The following is an 18,928-nucleotide window of genomic DNA, read 5'->3' as shown; positions in this document are numbered from 1 at the left end:
CGCCTATATCTGATTAAGCATTACATAAAAAGAGTTTCATGTTTGATAAGAAACTTTACTGAAAATGACTGTAAATAACTGTTATTGTCATAGAAAACATCTTAAAAAGAAAATCTGCAACTGTCAAAATATAATAAATACAAATTATGAAATTGACTTTTTCCTAAATTTAAACATACAAATCAAACAGTTTGTTCGTTATGTTTGTCTAGTTTTTATGCTTTTTTACTGCAATTAATCATCATTTGCCTAGTTTAAAATTTGTATTTACTAGAGATTTATTAATATTCAAATTCTGATCTAATTCTGAGCTAATGATTTGCTAACAATTTTAATATGAATATCCATGCTGAGAAATAAGTGTCACGAGTGAGCATTTGTTAATATTCAAATTTTGCTAAACTACTGCTTTTATATTAATGAAAGTTATTACAAAGTGTTACCCATACATATAACTGATTATGTTTAAACTATTTAAGCATTTAGAGATAATCTAAATAAGTAAAAGGTGAGTAAAGTGTCATCTAGGAATTTAGCAGTTGTTTGCAGTTGAGCAAAATGTGCAAAAAAGTGCAAAAGTCACAAATATGACACATAATATGAAATATTAAGTACACGTAAAGAATGAGACAGTTACTAACTGACTACTTCAAAATGGAATATTTAGCAAATGCATAGTCACAAAGTTATTCATTCCAGCGAAACTCATTAATCATGCCTCTCCAGCTGTTCCACCAAACCCTCTTCTTCTTCTTCTCCCATTTGGACCTGGAGTAAAATCAAAGGGCTGAATTTAATGCTTAAGCCCCTATTTAGGCTGGTTCGCTGGTGCGTTTCAGAGTGAGCGTGAGGAGCGTCTCTCTTTTTTTTATAGCTTTCATGTAAAGCAAATGAGCCACATGCTTCATGGTGTCTGTGAGTGAGGAGAAGCTGGCATGCGTTCATTACGGCGGCCGCTCGGGGGGAATAGGCTCTACTTGTCAGGAAGGAGATGTCATGTTACCGGAGTAATGACTACGTTGCTCCGAGTGCGTCTTTGACAACAGGGAAGAGCCCGTAATTATATCCAAATCCTGGCATAGACCACATCAAAGACATGGCGCAGCACATGCGTGTGCGCACGCACACACACACACACACACACACACGCACACACTGGCACACGCAGGGCCTGTCAGTAGACCTCGCTGTCTAGAAGGTGACAGCCCCAGTACAGGCATGCCTGTGGAGCTCACCATTGTCTCCTCTTCAGCTGCAATTAGTGGGTCATTGTGTTAGCATGCAAAATGCCACAGTGTGGAATTAGCCGGATTGTCCCGGTTCATCCGAAACAAGGAATGTTCCAGGAATTACAAATTTGGTCTGACAGACCCTACCCTACCCCCACACTCGCTTCTTTCTCATCGAGCTGCTTTTCGCTTGACACACTTTGTCTGCGGTCGACATCGTGTCTAAGCCCCTACTCAAATATGGAAATATGTGTGTGTGTGTGTGCTTCTGCATGTGTGTGTGCGTCTTTCTGCACAATCAAGATGTCAGAAAAAGTGCCAAGACCACTAAAAAGCTCTGCCTTATGTGTTTATAATAAAATTACACATAAGGAACATAGTAGACATAGTATAAAAACATATACAGCTCTGGAAAAAAAATAGAAACCACTTAAAATCATTTGTTTCTTTGATTTTACCAAATTGAAAACCTCTGGAATATAATAATCAAGAGGAAGATGGATGATCACAAGCCATCAAACCAAACTGAACTGCTGGAAGTTTTGCACCAGGAGTGCAGGCATAGAGTTATCCAAAAGCAGTGTGCAAGACTGGTGGAGGAGAACATGATGCCAAGATGCATGAAAACTGTGATTAAAAACCAGAGTTATTACACCAAATATTGATTTCTAAACTCTTAAAACTTAATAAATATGAACTGAAAGCTTTTGGGTGAGATGTTGTTCGTAGTTTATAAAATAAAACAACAATGTTAATTTTACTGAAATTCTATCAATTCTCTCCAGGCACCTGCAGGGGGGCACGTATCCTCCTCAGGCACCCGCCCCTCCAGTGGGATACATGTCCAGCACCCTTGTCTCTGACATTGAGACAGACCTCCCGGATGACGATGATGACGATGAGGATGACCAGGAGGAAGATGAAGGCTATGAGATGTCTCCGCCCCTCCGGGGTATTGAACACACACCGGGCTCCAGCATGGACAACCTAGACAGCTCAGTTACAGGTGAGCTACAGTCTACCTCATACAGAACAGGCAGTATTACAGTAGTAACATTATGACCAGCATCACCCAAGATGATTGGGTGGAATTAAATGTGTTTCCTCCTGGATGGCTTGTGGCTTTTAAACCACCATAACAATCAAAGTCCAGTTTAGACCATACAAACTAAACCAGCTACCTGCTGGTAAAAGCCAGATTTAGCTGTATTCTTCTGCAGTGCAGTTTTGATTAGCTAACAGAAGCTAATGAGTTGCTAATGTATCCACTAAACCCAGTGAATCACGGCGCATTAGACCTTCTTTAAAAACAAACTTAGACTAATTAGTAGTTGTCCAAAAAAAAAAAGAAAAAAAGCCAACTTATTTACTCTCACTTGAGTAATTTTCTTTATTAGCTGAACACTTGTTCTTGTATTGAAGTTAATTAGCTCTACAGTGGCAGTGCTGTTATTTAATTAGCCCCGTAACATCAGCGTTTAAGCGTATGCAGTCGAAGCAGTCTGAAAAAGTGGAAAACCGACACAAGTGCGGCTCGCGGTCTTAATCCACTGCAAGCGTTTCTGTTTAATTTGCTTTTTTTTTTTTATCAGAGCCATCTTTTCCCCCATTTGGAGGATTTCAATCAGTCCAATTCGACGGCAATCCCCAGCTTGACTCCGGCATGAATCGAGTAAAAAGAGAAAAATCCAACCGGCCTTCGGAATCAGACAGAAAGGGAAAAAAAAGAAAAGAAAGTCCATTATACATGCGGAGCTCCTTCTGCGCGGGAGATCACAGCGGCCTTATCCACTCACATATCAAATTACAGTTCAAACCCGCATGCGGCGCAGAGATAAAACAATGAAAATAACAGCTCGGCTAATGATCTCTAATCTAAAAGCAGCATATTTCACTTCTCTTATCGCCGCGTTACGTGAATTGCATTAGCAGTGTTTACCAGGAAGGCATTCCTCACTGTTCCCAGGAGTGTGTCTGAATGTGTTTTCCCGTTTTTACAGCATGTAGAGGCATTGTTTGCTTTTTCTAAAGTTACGCTGTGTGTTATGTCATGTTTGATGGCAGGATAAACAGCTTCTGCATTCATGTGATTGGGTGTTTGGTTGAGCAGAGCAGAGCCGAGTGTGTAAGTGTGTGTGTGTGTGTGTGTGAGTGTGCAGTCCTCCCCTCCCTGCTGGAGAAGGAGCGTATTTAAATTGAGTTTGTTCAGGCAGTTGGGGCTAAACTCTCTTGAATTATAATTACCACTATGAGGAGAGATAAGGAAAGTCCATGAATTTTAAAAAAGGCCACCAGAATGGGATAAAGCGAGCGAGAGAGAGAGAGAGCTAAGAAAAGAGAGAAAAAGAAAAGAGAGAGATAGAGAGAAAATAGTGAGAATGAGGACAGTAAGCACAAAGAATAGGGGAGTGGCACAGAGAGAGACAGCTAACTGTGAGCGGAGAGAGAGAGAGAGAGAGAAACAGAGAGCAACAGAGAGAGAAAGAAAGAGGTGATGGAAAGAAAGATGAAGAAAAAGTGCTGCAGCTGTATACAACTAAATAAGAGAGAGAGATATACACAGAGAGAGGGAGAGATTGGAGGAAGAACAGTGAGAAACAAACGGAGAGAAAAGAAGTAATGCAGAGAAGAAGGAGAGGAATAGTGAGAGTAAGAATGATGGAGCAAGCAACAGAAAACAAGAAAGGAGAGAATGGTAAGAGATGCAACTACTGACCAGTAAACGAGAAGAAAGAGAGAGAAAAAGAGGGAAAAAATAGGTAGAGATACCTAGAGCTAGCCGAAGAAAGAGAGATAAAGACAAGAGAAAGGCTACGTTCACATTACAAGCCACATTGCTCAAATCTGATTTTTTTGTAATGTGAACGAATCTGTCCCTGAAACACCTCACATGCGCACATTACTACGTATACAAACGTCGCCTTCTTCATCAACAACAAAAAAACTCATATTTGAGAGACGACTCGTAGCTTTATATACGTGAAATGGATGAGTTAGCAGCTCATATGTGAAGCCTCTTTTGCTGGAGTGGAGAAACAGCAAACAGCTGGTCTGAAGTACATGCTCATGTCAAGGGGGTGAAAAAAGGTCAGGCGGTTTGCTTTTGCTGTTTTTTTGCAGCTATAGCTGCACAGCTGCACCAAGAGATGTGTGAGTACGAGAGAGAAGCATGTAGGGCATGTCTAAAAGAAAAGAAGATGCATAAATTCTGATTTGATTTGACTGTTCACATTCATGTCGCATGTCCATGGATCAGATACAAATCCGATTTAGGACTGCATATGAAAGTGATTCAAATCTGATTTGACAAAAATCAGATTTGGCACGTTTACACAGCCATGCAAAAAATCAGATCTGAGCCATCAGATTTGAGTCATTTCAGCCTGGTAATGTGAATTTAGTCAAAGTGTAACAAATAAAAAAGAAGGGAAAAGATGGGTAGAAAGACAAAAAGATGAGTAAGAAAGTGAGAAAGAGCTGCATTAACAGACACCTAATGAGAAAGAGACAGACACAGAGAGAGAGAGAGAAAGAGAGAGACAGAATGAAACTGTGCAGTGTAACTGGATCCCAGCCATGGTGCCACCCATATCTTTTTTTTTTCCTCCTCTGAAAGATTTGGAATAAATCTCACGTTCGGCTCTTTTCCCCATTCCAGCCAGCGAGCGCCATTTCCATTTTTACAACTTATTGAAAGGGTTTTATGGGCCGTCTGTCATAGGGGACGCGTGAAGGGTATGACATTGGAGGATTTAAACCGAGAGCCTGTGTTACTGTCTCTGTTCTTCCTCTCTGACCACAGCAGAACACAAATAGCCCTCGCATGACATCCCCGCTGTACACGCCAGCTGCAGGGTATAGGACATGTATTGTCAGTGTGGTTGGCACGTCATTCTCCTCCATGTCTTTGCTGGGTTTGATTTACTGGACTGGTGGTCTTATAGAGGGGCATTTTCAGGACTTCCGCTGAATGTGGTCATAAAATGGAAATGAAGTGAAAACCAGCACAGTAAAGGGAAATTTAGTTCTGCATAATTCAACAGACATCAGTATTTTTACTGTGATGGCTATGATTGTATTGTATATATTTTATTTACTACTTATTTTCTAATTATCAGTGTACCTACACTACACATTTACTGATAATGAAAAAAAATGACCTCAAAGATAGTGATACTTTTTTCTTCTTGTTGAATGTTAGCACCAAGTCAAAAATCACAGGAATAATATTTTAATACCCCATCAAGTAATGGGTCAGGGGGCCTAGGCTGTGTCCAGACCATGGCCGCCATCTTGAAACTTTTGCCATATTTTGTTTCTGAAATAAAAGTGTGTCTTTCCACTTTTGATCACAGTGGATATGTAGTAGCATGGATGCTGCGGTCCCATTCCCTTCCATTCTGAAGAAATAAAGCCAAGTTACATGTTGTCATACAGCTCTGGAAAAAAAAGAAGAAATCACCTAAAAATTATGAGTTTCTTTGATTTTACCAAATTGAAAACCTCTGCAATATAATCAAGAGGAAAATGGATGATCGCAAGCTATTAAGCCAAAGTGAACTGCTTGAATTTTTGCACCAGGAGTGGCATAAAGTTATCCAAAAGCAGTGTGTAAGACTGGTGGAGGAGAACGTGCCAAGATGCTATTAAAAATAGACAATAAATGCTCTAAATGATAATATTTTTATTTTCAATTTGGAAGAAATCTTGTTCGTTGTTTACAGAATAAAACAGCAAAAAAAAATCATTTTACTTAAACATATTCCTATAAATAGCAAAATCCAAGAAAACGATTCAGAAACTGAAGTGAAGCTGTAATTGCATACAATGCACTGTTGCTTTTTATGTTATTGGACAACATTTAATGAAAAAAAGAACTTATCATGTTTTTTACAGCCATATTACAATATGTAAACCCATTAATCTAACTACTACCTCTTGTGTTCACAAGTGGTTAAAAGCGGTGCCTAGGTCGTCCAGAGGGTCCAGAGATATTTTATAGGACATAGTTATAATCTATATTTTATTAAGCATCACCCTGCATGTATCTTTCCACCTTAAATACATTCCAAAAAATATATTTTTACCTTTATGGGTACCACTTAAACATAAGACTACCTTTATAAAGGGTTCATAAATGGTTTACAATTAGTTTATTAATAGTTACTAATTAGGGTGTAAATGCCTTAAAAATCATTAATAATCAGTTAAAACACATACATGGAGAGGGCAACAATGACCTGTTGTTTGCCAAATAGTGAACCCACAGCCGTCTATATTGTTGCCCTTTCTATGTATGTGTTATAACTGATTATTAAGGATTTTTAAGGCATTTATAACCTAATTATTAACCATTAATAAACTAATTGTAAACCATTTTTAAACCCTTTATAAAAAGAAGTCTTATTTTAAAGTGGTACCCCTTTATGTAACTGTAACTTATTGAACACATCATCATAATGCAACATATATTGTTGATATCTATTGTTAATAATCATGAATTGAAAGAATGAAGTAGGAGAGAATAGGAGAGGAATATTTGTATGTAAAAAATCAGAATGAGCTGAAGGTGGGTTTGCTGGAGCGTCTCTGCGTAGCGGGGTTTTGAAATGCACTTTTCCGTGGCGTGATGGAGCAGTAGCTTTGCCTGATCTGACATCTCCCTAGGCTGATAGATTTAGGGAATAGTAGCCCAGCGCCTCAGCCTAATCTGCTGCATCTCTCTGCCACTGTATTACTCTGCAGACAGCACTATATCCCTTTATCTGTCCACCAGCAGCTCGGCTTCACTCCCGGCTCCACCGACAGCTCCAGCCTTCGTACTGGTTCTCACAGAGAGGGAGGGAGAGGAACTTGACAATAAACACTAACACTGTAATATACTGTATACTATCACAGTTAAACAGTTCTTTGTGATTGGATGTGTAAGTTCTAGTTTAACTAGAGCTTTTTCCAGGGCTTTTCCAGTTCTAATCCAACAACTAGTTCATTTAGGTCCCATCAGTCCTTTTTTTTTACTTCATTAAAGTAAATCAGATGAGCTCCTGGAAGAGCTGAAATAACCCATACAGTGTCTGGAGTTCAGCAGCCATTTTTTACCTCCTTTAAATGTACAGATGTAACCCTGGGTCCGATCCATGGTGGCTCTAGCTCACAATTTAACTCACAAACACAAAGAATCTGTTTGTAAAACCACATGACACATTCAGAGGTCTTAGAAAACAGAGTTCCTGCCTTGTTTGGTTGTAGCAGCACCAGGGAAAACAACCTATTCACATTATGTACAGTAGTTCTGCCTAATTAGTGTGGAAACACATACATACTGTATTATAATAACATTTATGTATAAAGGATACCATATGGCATCTCAATATTACATGTAGCAATTGATCTCAAGCTGAGTTAAAAAAACAACAACAATATCTCCTCAAATAAGGGGTTCACAAGCTAATATACAGTATATACAGCTCTCAAAAAAATACAGACTCTGAATCAGTTACTCCGATTTTGATATTTATAGGTTTATGTTTGAGTAAAATGCTTGCAACATTGTTGTTTTATTCTATGAACTACAGATAACATTTCTCCCAAATTCCAAATGGAAATATTGTCATTTAGAGCATTTATTTGCAAAAAAGAGCTTGAAAAAAAAGATGCAGAGCTTTCAGACCACAAATAAAGCCAAGAAAACAAGTTCTTATTCATAAAGTTTTCAGAGTTCAGAAATCAATATTGGGAGGAATAACTCTGGTTTTTAATCAGGTTTCATGCACCTTGGCATGTTCTCCTCCACCAGTCTTACACACTGCTTTTTGATAACTTTATGCCTTTACTCCTTGTGCAAACATTTAAGCAGTTCAGCTTGGTTTGATGGCTTGTGATCATCTATCTTCCTTTAGTGCAGAGGTTTTCAATTTGGTAAATTCAAAGAAACTCATAATTTTAAGTGGTCTCTTATTTTTTCCAAAGGGGGAACTGTTAGAGCTATATGATCACTGGCAAGATGGCGGCACAAGCAAAGAAACCAAAGAAACACACACATTTGAGTGTTGTCCTTGTTAAACATTACGATAATCACTACATTTTAAACATAGTTTAATGTGTAGTTTAAAATTTTAATGGCCATTTTCTTTATAACAAGCATTTTAAATAGAAATAATGTCCTTTACTGAAGGACTTTGGAGGGTTGTCTTCCAAAAACCAAAGGGTTGGGGTGCAAAATAGAAATGGGATTGGGCTAATGTTCCTTACTCAAGTCAGCTAAAATAAACTTAATTTCAAGTATAGTCAGATTTTACAAAGAGGTTGACAGTAGAAACCCTGAATCCACCAACAAAACTAAAATTTTCATACGCCAGAATAAGAAGAACATGATTTAGAAGAAAAATGAAGATCAGTGGAGCTAATAAAACCAAAAGCCCCATCATTGGAGGATCATGCTCATGTTCTTCCTATTTAAATTAATACGATGGTACATATTTGACTAAGATTTGAACAGTTGGACTTTCCATTCATAAAATATATCTGTGGGATACAAGGGTTTTTTCCCCCACACTGATCTATTTGGATTGGAAGCCTTACAATTTACTGGATAAATGTTTTAATCATTGTCAAAAACTTAATTAGACGCAAGTGTATCTTCCTTTACATATTTTACAAGTTAGCCCATTCATGTTTAATGATTATTACATCACAGTATTGTTTATAAGTCATTGCACATCCACTATACTATACATACTGTAGAAATGGCCGTATAATATTTAAGTTATGCTATAATTAAACTATTTTAACTTGAGTTGGGTTCAGTCAAGAGCAGCTAGGTTACTGACTCGTTTAACTTATAACATTAAAGAGCAAATATTCATCTCAGTGCATGTAGTTATAGTGTAAGCGTAATGTGTAAGAGTTAATGCAATGTACCGCTTATACATAAACCAAATGCAGCCAGGCGCCTCTTCAGTATTTAGCTAGAGAAGGTGCTTTATGAGCCCTTTAACACGTCTAATGATCTCACTCCCTCTCCACCCAGGCCATACACACCCCCATAAAGCCCACCGTGGGCCGCGGAGAGCCAGGTCACACGTCCCTGAGGCGGGCGGAGACGGCCGCTCGTCAAGGGGAATAATTATGATGCTTAACGATATGCAGATGAGGGCCAGGGCCGCTGTAAATCAGCTTTTAGTGGCAGCAGGGTGCTGGACGGCTTTTATGACCCAGATAACTCTGCTCAGTGCAGTCCGGAATATTAACTACGCATCAGTGGGGCGGTAAAGCACCTCTCCTGAAGGAGAAGCGGGGAACTTCCAAACCTGTGGCCACAGTGTCCTGTAGAAGTCCTGGAAAGCAAAAAAATGAACAAATAATAAAATAAGAGAAGTTTAAGTTTCTGTACTTTGAGCAGCATTTTTTTCTGTTGTGTTCTGCTGATGTACACAGTTATAAAGAGGGAAATGTAATGTTTTTCACTGTACTTGTTTTCAGGAAGTTTATTTATTTTAGAACAAACTAAAAATAGGTTTCCTAGAAACAGATTTGCTGGTTTATTGTAAAATGAATTAGTACCTTATCGAACAAAACCGCTTAATCAACATAAAGTGAACCTAGCCCACTTAAATAAAAAATGTCTGATATGGAAAAATGGAAAAGCACATTAATTAACAGTAACTAATTATTAATTACCCTAGTTACAGTTAGTTAACTCTAGTTAAAACATTATTAATTGCTACATTCATATTTACAATATTCTTCTGCATTGCAATTTAGTAATTATTTTGTTTTATAATGTCTTAAATTGTATAAATTAATAATAAGTTGAAACTTTATGTTTGTTATAATACTGTTATTTGTAACACTTATTGTAGTGTTACCAAACAAATTAACCTGATTAAAGAATGTTTTGAGTTGTTTTTGATTTGATTTTATTTATTTTTTAGTTTCATTCCCATCTTCAGGTTAGCATTTCCTTCATCACATGGTTGGATGCTTTTCTATTTTTATACTTGTGACCATGGAGAATTGTGTGAGGAACCAAAAGTAAGGAAATCATAATTTCAAATCCAGCAGGAGCCCTATGTCTGTGGACAGTCATTAGACAGTTTAACAATTGAAATGGCGAAACTAAACACACTAAACTAAACTCAAAATTTAACTTAAATTGTCTCGTCTGGCGCTGAAAGCGCACCTGTCTCTCCCACACTCGGCTCCACTTGCAATCTCCAGTCTACAGACTACACTACCCAGAACGCACCACACACTGACATCACACGACACTCCCCGGAAACCAATCACCCAGTTATTAAATCCTCCTGTCCCCTACAGTATAAATACACCTCCAATCCACTCTCTCTTTGCTGAGTATTGTTTGGCTGACCCCCACTTAACGACACGTTTCTGTTTATTGTGTTTTTGATCTCTCCTCTGATATCGCCTTGCTGTGTATGAAACCTGGACTGTCGTTCTGCTCTGGTGGATAAATAAAACTGCCCTGTAATCAGTTAATTTATCATTTAAAGTTGGCCTAAGTTTGTTTTAAACACTGTACAGAAAGGTTATTGCTAATGTTAATTGTCTGTGAGATTAGGTCCTATAACACTGCACTTCCCCTACTGCATTTCTCTCCACTCTCTTCACTTTTACAGCTATGGAGCATACAGTAGATGTTAGTTCACAGTAATAACTGTGAATAGTTAATGGTAGCAACTAAATTGGAACCATGTGTTTAATATAGTAAGACAAAAAAAAAATAAATGCAAACTAATTTCTATTTTTCAAGGTTTTTTTTGTTTGTTTTAATTCAGAAATCATTGTTTGACAAGATAGCAACTAGTAGTAAGTAACTGCTACTTGATAACTTATTGCTAAAAGTTACTAATCAGTTAGGAACTGATTTTTTTTGAGTTTCTAATAGCTGAAGAGTTATTTTGCTGATATTATTTGTTGTTCTTATTGTGTGGAGCCGCCAGTGTACCGGTATTGCCTCATATAGCAGTGAACAGTGAAAGCGCAGGGGTTTGGGAAGGTGCATTTAGCTGACTCCTGATTCCTGATGGCATCTCCTCGCAGGGGCTGTTAGAGTGGAGTGGCGTTTGATGGTGAAGCAGGCTCCTTCTCGGTGCAGGTTTTCGGCTGTTTTATGCTGAGCCTGTCCTTCTAATGTGGAGCAGTGCAGGGCCGGGGCTCAGGCTTTGGCAGCACGTCTGATTCATTACATTCTGTGTTGCTTTGTTGAGAGATGGGCCCAAGGGACATGACTTTTCTCTTTTTTTTAAGAGAAACAAAGCCGTGTGCAGTTTCAGAGTGCAGACAACAGGAGATTTAGCTCATATTGAGGGAGAAGAACTTTTTTCATCTTTAATAACAAAAAGCATTGTTGTATTTCATGCTTTAAATCCTGGAAATTACAGTTACCGTCAGAAGGTGATCCAAAAGCAGTGTGTAAGACTGGTGGAGGAAAACATGCCAAGATGCATGAAAATTGTGATTAAAAACCAGGGTTATTCCACCAAATATTGATGTCTGAACTCTAACTCTGAACTTTATAAATATGAACTTGTTTTCTTTGCATTATTTGAGGTCTGAAAGCTCTGAATCTTTTTTATTTTTTTATTTCAGCCATTTCTCATTTTCTGCAAATAAATGCTCTAAATGATCATATTTTTATTAGGAATTTGGGAGAAATGTTGTCTGTAGTTTATAGAATAAAACAACAATGTTCATTTTAATCAAACATATACCTATAAATAGCAGTCAGAAGTCAGAGAAACTGATTCAGAGATAAGTGATTATATCACAACAGTAACACAATAAAGGGTGGGTGTTTTAATAAAGTATGCTATAATGTGATATACTGCAATATTTTAAGTAGTGTAAGTGAAATAATTCTGGATAAGATGAAACAATCTCAACTATGCCTTCCAACCACGCTCTTCCTCCTCAGCCCCCAGATCTCCATCCTTCCACATTTTCCCTTAAATGATTTTATTTCTTATAAATGTAAGGAAATGTACCAATATGTATTGCCTTGATTAAAATCACTGTTGCACTTAAAATGTATTATTATTAACAGTACAGATTTAACCTGTGGGTCATTAGCAGATCACAGTCTGCTTTTTCTGTCAGTCACACAAAGACTTGCTTTGAATCCGACCGTCAGTGTAAGAGAGGGAGACGAAGTCTGAAAAGCTTTGATATGTCTTTTACCTCAGGCCACTTACAGGTGTGTGTATGTGTGTGTGTGTGGGTGTGTTCATCTCTGACAGACCGGTCCAAATGAGATGAATACAGTAGACCTTACACTTTCATTTGGCAGAAAATGAGATGAGTTTTGTAGGAGGGAGCAGTCAAGTACAGAAAAGCATTTACCATGACAGATCCACAAAGCCAAGCAGCCCTAGAAGAATCAATTAAAATATGATACCTGTGATTAAGAGATTATGTAACTCCTGTAACCTGTGAGCTCTAGCAGATTTCTCATTTTTAATGCTTAGTATCTTGGTTTGATTTGAAATCTCAGTGAGATTAATTGTCCAGTGGATTGTGTGCTGCTGAACATTTACTGATTTAATGTTTAGACTGATATAGATCCTGGAATCAGTCTTAGAGAATAGGTCTTATTTTGATTCATTTTGTTTCCCTGCTGTATTTTGATACATCAAAAATATCAAAGTGAAGTGGCATTAGCATTAGCTGCTAATCGCTATTTCCCCGTTCAGAGGTGAGTATTTTAGGCCTGTAGCTTGCTGCTAACCCTGGCTAGCACTGCTGGATCAGCATTAGCATTAAGCTAGCTTTTTATCCCTTCAGAGGAGAGTATATTGGACTGTAGACTGCGTGTTTTCTGTGTTAAAACAAGCTACGTGGGACGAACCGCTACCTAATATCGTCCCGGCTTATTGGAACACTCAGGGTTCCTCAGTGTATCTAACCGCTAGCGATTAACTGCCAATGCTAATGCTCCAGCCTAGTGCTGGAGAAATTCGGTAATCTAAGCTTACTGAACTGAAGCACTTACTCACCCAAATAAACAGTTTTCAGGAGAGAAATTTTTATTACAGTTTTGTTTACTTAGCTTAGCTTTACTTAAATTAGTTAGCTTCCCTCCTCCCCCCACCACCACCCAGCGGTGAGAGCTGCTGAATTTGAGGTCCCTTATAGCTTCTCTTAAAATGCACCTTATAATATGGTTTGCCTTATAGTGCTAGAAAATCTGGTATATATTTTTTCAATACAAAGGCTGAGATTTAGACCTCAGATTTAAACTATACAGTTTAAAAAATAATGAACCCAAGGATGTTTTACAATCAACACTCTTGACAATCTTTGTGTGATACTAAGAGCATTGACCCCCGAGAGAGTGGCAATGCGTATCTACATACATACAGACATACTCACACCTACACACACATATACACACATACATGCAAACATACCATCAAGGCAGTTTAAAGTAGACAGCTCATTTAAACAACATGTTTTTGGACTGTGGGAGGAAACCAGACTACCTGAAGGAAACCCATGCATACACAGAGAGGACATGGAAAGGACATGGAATCCACCCAGACAGGGACTTGAACCTAAGACCCCAGCATATTAGACTATAGCAGATTTAAAGAATTCAGTATAGGTTATATAATTATCATTAGTAAATAACTTCTCTTGATAACGTCCCTTTTTACACGCTAAGAACAAAACATGTTACAGATCAGCCTTTTTCCGTGAACTGAACGAGTAAAGTAAACTCCTTCGATGCGCCCGCTGCTTGTAGGCTCCATGGTGAATGGTTGGGGTTCGGCGTCAGACGAGGACGACAGGCCCTTTTCCAGCCACAGGTCCAGTGCAGGTAGCTCCTCAGATGGCTCGCTCTTCACCCACTGCAGCTTTGCCCGGGCGCTGGCGGCGGCTGCAGACAAGGCCGGCTATAGGCTGGACGGCACCAGCCTCAGCAAGAGAGGTTTGTGTGTGGTGGAGGGGGATGGAGGAGGACCTTATCGATTACGACCTCTGAAAACTCTGAAAAGTCTTCTTCCCTCTCTGGCTGTTTCTGGGCTTGTGACTTTATCCCAGTGATCTGGGTATTTCTTTGCATCTTTGCTGTTTCTGAAAACGTGTGGGATGGTGACTCTAACATGGTATTAACACTTTTGGTTGTCTTGTTTAACGGGCTTTACAGTCTCTTTCACACTGTAATTCTTTGCATTTATGATTCAAGGATAAGTTGATCATAAGTTGATCATCTGGGCTAAGAAATGTGCAAATCTGTGATATTAACATGAAATGAATATGCTGTTTGGATGCTTTGCTTTATTTCTTCAAGCCTCTGGACTTGCTTCTTACTGACTCTTCAGAATGGCTGGTCTGATGACGATAATTGCTTCTTAAGACTTCTTCACAGGATTCCACAAGAGTTAACCTTCTAAGAACTTCTCAATGTCATTTTCAATATAGTGGATATGCTCTAGCCAGATGAAGGATATGGGTTCTAATTCTATCTTGCTGTTGCTTGGCTTCTCTCCCTTTTTCCTCCCTTCTGAGTGTACCGTACTAAGCTGAAGGGCTTTATTTGTACTGTAAAAGCTGGTTTGTAACCGGTATTTCACTTTTCTCTCTCTTCTTTTTTAGATAAAGCCCTAGGTGCGAGACCTCGGCCTGCCAGTCCATTTTCCACAGATGGCAGCACTATGGGCACACACAGTCTGGGGCACCAGCGCGCAGCACGACCCACCCGCAAACACAGAGGCCCGTGCACAGCCCCGCACCGCAGGGACGCCAGTGCTGATGGTGAGACTTAGTACTAGAATACTGTAAGACTTGAAAACTGTTAAGACCGATGAAAAACACTGACATGCCTGACAAGACATTGGACAGCAGTATATAAGTTGATCATGAAGTGTTATTTTAGGGGACAACCTTTGGAACACTCACACCTGTATAAGTTGTGAGGTGGTGTTTTGTGAGTGAGGTTTAACACTGCCTAAAGGTCTCCTTCTGCTAAAATCCACTTTGTCTTGTTCTTTGTAAAAATACAATAGGTCTCTCTGAGTTGTATATGCATGGGTAGTTGTATTTTTAGAACAGTTCTGTTTACACTAGTTGAAAATAAAAAAATCTACCCCAGGGTTTTGTTCCAACTGCCAACTGCTCAGCCAACAAAACCCCGGGTGGATTTTTACTTTCCTGACCTGGACTCTGTGTGTAACTGTAGGTTTACATAGGATCTCCGGTGGATTTTGCGTTTTACAGAGGCTCTAAGACTAGGTCAGTGGCTGAACTGCACTTAGCAGGGCATTACACGTGTTGTAAAGTAACATATGACTTTGCAAAGACTGTTATTAGTGTAAAAATGTCTTTATTTTAAAACGTTTCTAACTTATTCATGAGCAAGAGGCAAAATCCTATCGTTTTTTCCCCCACACGCTGTTATACCGGATCACCGGAGCACTTTTTTTCACAAAGACAGCTCACATGGCATTCATTCATACTAATGACCACAAATAGACATTTTAAAAATAATGAAAAAACGATGGAATGACACCTTTAAGAGTTTGAGCAAGTGAGATGTTCCTGAGAAAAATGTATAGATTTAATTTATGTTGCTAGGATCAGTGCTGCAACCCTATCAAAAAACCCAAGACTGAAGTAGAACTAACTCAAGGTTACAGCAGATCCTGTCCTCATATTCCTGCCAAGGGCACAGTGTCTTTTAACTGTCAAAACGTAACTGTGCTCATTTTTCTTCACATATCAAAAAAGTGGTGTGCTGTAATGAGTTGCAGTGCAATTACCAAATTACCATTTTCAAAAAACTTGAGGCATTTATAAAGCCCACTGGCTGTGGGTCTGTTGGTTCATTCTATGACAAGATGGAATGACAAGTTTTGCTTCAATTATCCTTAATCTCATTTGTATTGTGAACAAAAAAAAAAAATCTAATTTGTGACCCTGCTGATGATATTCTGCTGTGTGTGTGTTTTTGTATATCAGACCTACCTCCACCCCCAGAACCTCCACCCTTTCAGACCCCACGCGTCCAGGGGCAGAGGAGTATGGGGAGTCTAGGCAGCCCTGCTGAGCGAAAGGCCTCGTCTCTGGAGAGGCAGCCTATGGCCGGGCTGGAGGAGGTGAAGAGCTCTCTGGACAGACAAGCCCGGACCTCACTGGAGCGCCATCGGCAAGCCCAGGAGAGACTGGGCTCCATGGAGAGAGCAGAAGAGGCTAGAAGAGCTCAGAAGAACGGGCCGGTGTCAGGTATGAATAGTTGCATAGACTTACTGCTGTACATACAGTTAAGAGTTTGGCGATGAGTTTCTTTGATTTTACCAAATTGAAAACCTCTGGAATATAATCAAGAGGAAGATGGATGATCACAAGCCATCAAACCAAGCTGAACTGCTTGAGTTTGTGCAGTTATCCAAAAGCAGTGTGTAAGATTGGTGGAGGAGAACATCTTGATGCCAAGATGCATGATGAATATAAACCAGGTGATTATGAACCAGGGTTATTCCACCAAATATTCATTTCTAAACCCCCCTGCATTGACCTTTAGAGCAGTGGAACTGTTTTAGACCAAAAAAAACATACTTTTCTGGAATGTAGCAGCTTGTTGGACCCAAGTATCGAACCCACAACCCTGTCATTAACAACCTGGTGCTCTAACTGCTGAGCCAGAACTGCAACACTGTTTCTCAACTGTTCTGGAATGATGGTGCTCCATTATTCTCCAGTGTATACTCAATTTCCTATAAGAACGGGATCTGAACTCTGATCAGATCAGAAATAATCACTATGCTCTTATATAACTTTATGTAAGATTTAAAGCTAAGAAAGTGAGTCTACGCTCTGAGAGCGATCACTAGGAGATGGGCAGCTGCAGATGTAAACCCTGGTGTTCAATTAGACAGCCTGCTTGGACCCTGCAGTGAACAGATTGGCTCGTCTACCACTCTCTCTCCCTCTCCCTCTCTCTCTCAGTGAATGCCTCAATGGCCGGCTACTGGCCTGCTTCAGCCGTGGGCGTACTGGAGACAAAGCTAGAAGCACAGATGTGCTTTAATTACTCTGGTTTTTCATTTCACTAACACACACATATACACACGCTGTGAATCAGTCTCAGTGCATCTGCCTGGGAGATCATTAAGATCCACCATAAAGGCTGGAGAGCTTTAAGGTCAGAGCGAGTAGTTCCTGGCTGTCCTTTAGTGTGAACCTCAGCAGCTCCTTAGGTTTCCTATAACGAGTCTGATGAGGCCTGCAATTGGTGTTTGCTAATTGGCTTCTTGGTCTTAACAACCAACTTCTTCTAGAGGTTAGGAATAATATATAATATACTAATATAACATTACAAATAACTTAACATGTATTTGCTTTATTGAATCTTCACAATAAACCACTTAGCTTAACATAAAAAAATGTAGCACATCAGCTTTTATTAACTTTAAGCTTATTCAGAGAGCCTACCTTACTCCTTACAGAAGAATTAAAATGAAAATTCAAACTAATTATTACTGTCACGTACAGTGGTTGGACAACTGGAAACTAAAACACCTGATATTTCAGTGTGGCTAAATTATATATTTCATGGCTAAATTGGAGCAGCCTGGTGGCCAATCTTAATTAATTGCACATTGCAGCAGTAAGAGCAGAGTGTGAAGGTTTAATTAGCAGGGTAAGAGCTTTAACAGCTTTGCTCAAAATATTGCAATGTACACAACATAATTGTTGGTGCACGTCTTGCTGGCGCATCTGTGACCAAGACAGCAAGTCTTTGTGATGTATCAAGAGCCACGGTATCCAGGGTAATGTCAGCATACCACCAAGAAGGACGAACCACATCCAACAGGATTAACTGTGGATGCAAGATAAGAGGAAGCTGTCTGAAAGGGATGTTCAGGTGCTGACCCGGATTGCATCCAAAAAACATAAAATCACGGCTGCCCAAATCACGACAATTTGGATCCATGCTTGTTTTTTCTGATTGATAACTCCAACTTGGAGTTAAAGATGATACAGTGCAAACTATTGTTCTCTGGATTTACTGCTGCTAAAAAGACAATTCTACAAAGCTGGATTACATCTGGTCTTCACATGGAATCATTTTGGGTGGCTAATCACCTCAATATACCGCTGCTCAACTTCATCATGCTAAGCCCATAACTGTTGAAACAAGGCATACTTTTGTGTTGAATATTTTACATTTTCTGCAAAGTATGTGTTGAATTGGAACACTTCTGTGAAGATGATTGTACAAATTTTGTATAAAAAAATAAAAATTCTTGATCACAATAACTCACTTGTATTTGTAATGTTCTCTATGTTTAACAGAAGAGGTCATGCCACCCTATAGCAAACCATCCTTTCCCTCCCCCGGGGGCCACAGTTCATCTGGGACCACATCCTCCAAAGGCTCGACGGGCCCTCGGAAAGGAGAGGGGTCACGAGGTCAGCACCAGCGCGCCAACACTGAGCACGACTCCGGCTACGCGGGGATCAATGGCCAGGGACAGTACTCCGGAGAGTTATGTACGTCTGCACTCTCATTTACTCTCCGCGCGCCGCTCAGACCAGTCTATTCTTCTCAAATGAATCAGATGATAGAAACCAGTCAATAATGGATCCCCTAATCAGAAACCTAATAGGGCGGAATTTGTATTTTAATGATATATTGATCGGATCAATGCAAACATCCACATGATGGAAAAAAGCAA

At 39.4% G+C, this 18,928-nt stretch overlaps 1 protein-coding gene across 2 annotated transcripts in view; it reads left to right on the top strand.

Moving 5' to 3' along the window:
- robo2 (roundabout, axon guidance receptor, homolog 2 (Drosophila)) overlaps positions 1–18,928 on the top strand; it is a 655,443-nt gene that overhangs the window by 631,136 nt on the left and 5,379 nt on the right. Inside the window, exons 26-30 of one of the 2 annotated variants that reach the window (XM_049467120.1) lie at positions 2,015–2,235; positions 13,993–14,178; positions 14,847–15,005; positions 16,209–16,472; positions 18,546–18,743. In XM_049467120.1, the coding sequence (XP_049323077.1) occupies positions 2,015–2,235; positions 13,993–14,178; positions 14,847–15,005; positions 16,209–16,472; positions 18,546–18,743 (1,028 nt within the window). The remainder of the gene's footprint in view (positions 1–2,014; positions 2,236–13,992; positions 14,179–14,846; positions 15,006–16,208; positions 16,473–18,545; positions 18,744–18,928) is intronic. The other variant, XM_049467121.1, reaches the window with a different exon arrangement.

The sequence above is a fragment of the Astyanax mexicanus genome, chromosome 18 (assembly GCF_023375975.1).
Source record: "Astyanax mexicanus isolate ESR-SI-001 chromosome 18, AstMex3_surface, whole genome shotgun sequence".
NCBI classification, from domain to species: domain Eukaryota; kingdom Metazoa; phylum Chordata; class Actinopteri; order Characiformes; family Acestrorhamphidae; genus Astyanax; species Astyanax mexicanus.
This window is presented reverse-complemented; position numbering and strand designations above follow the sequence as displayed.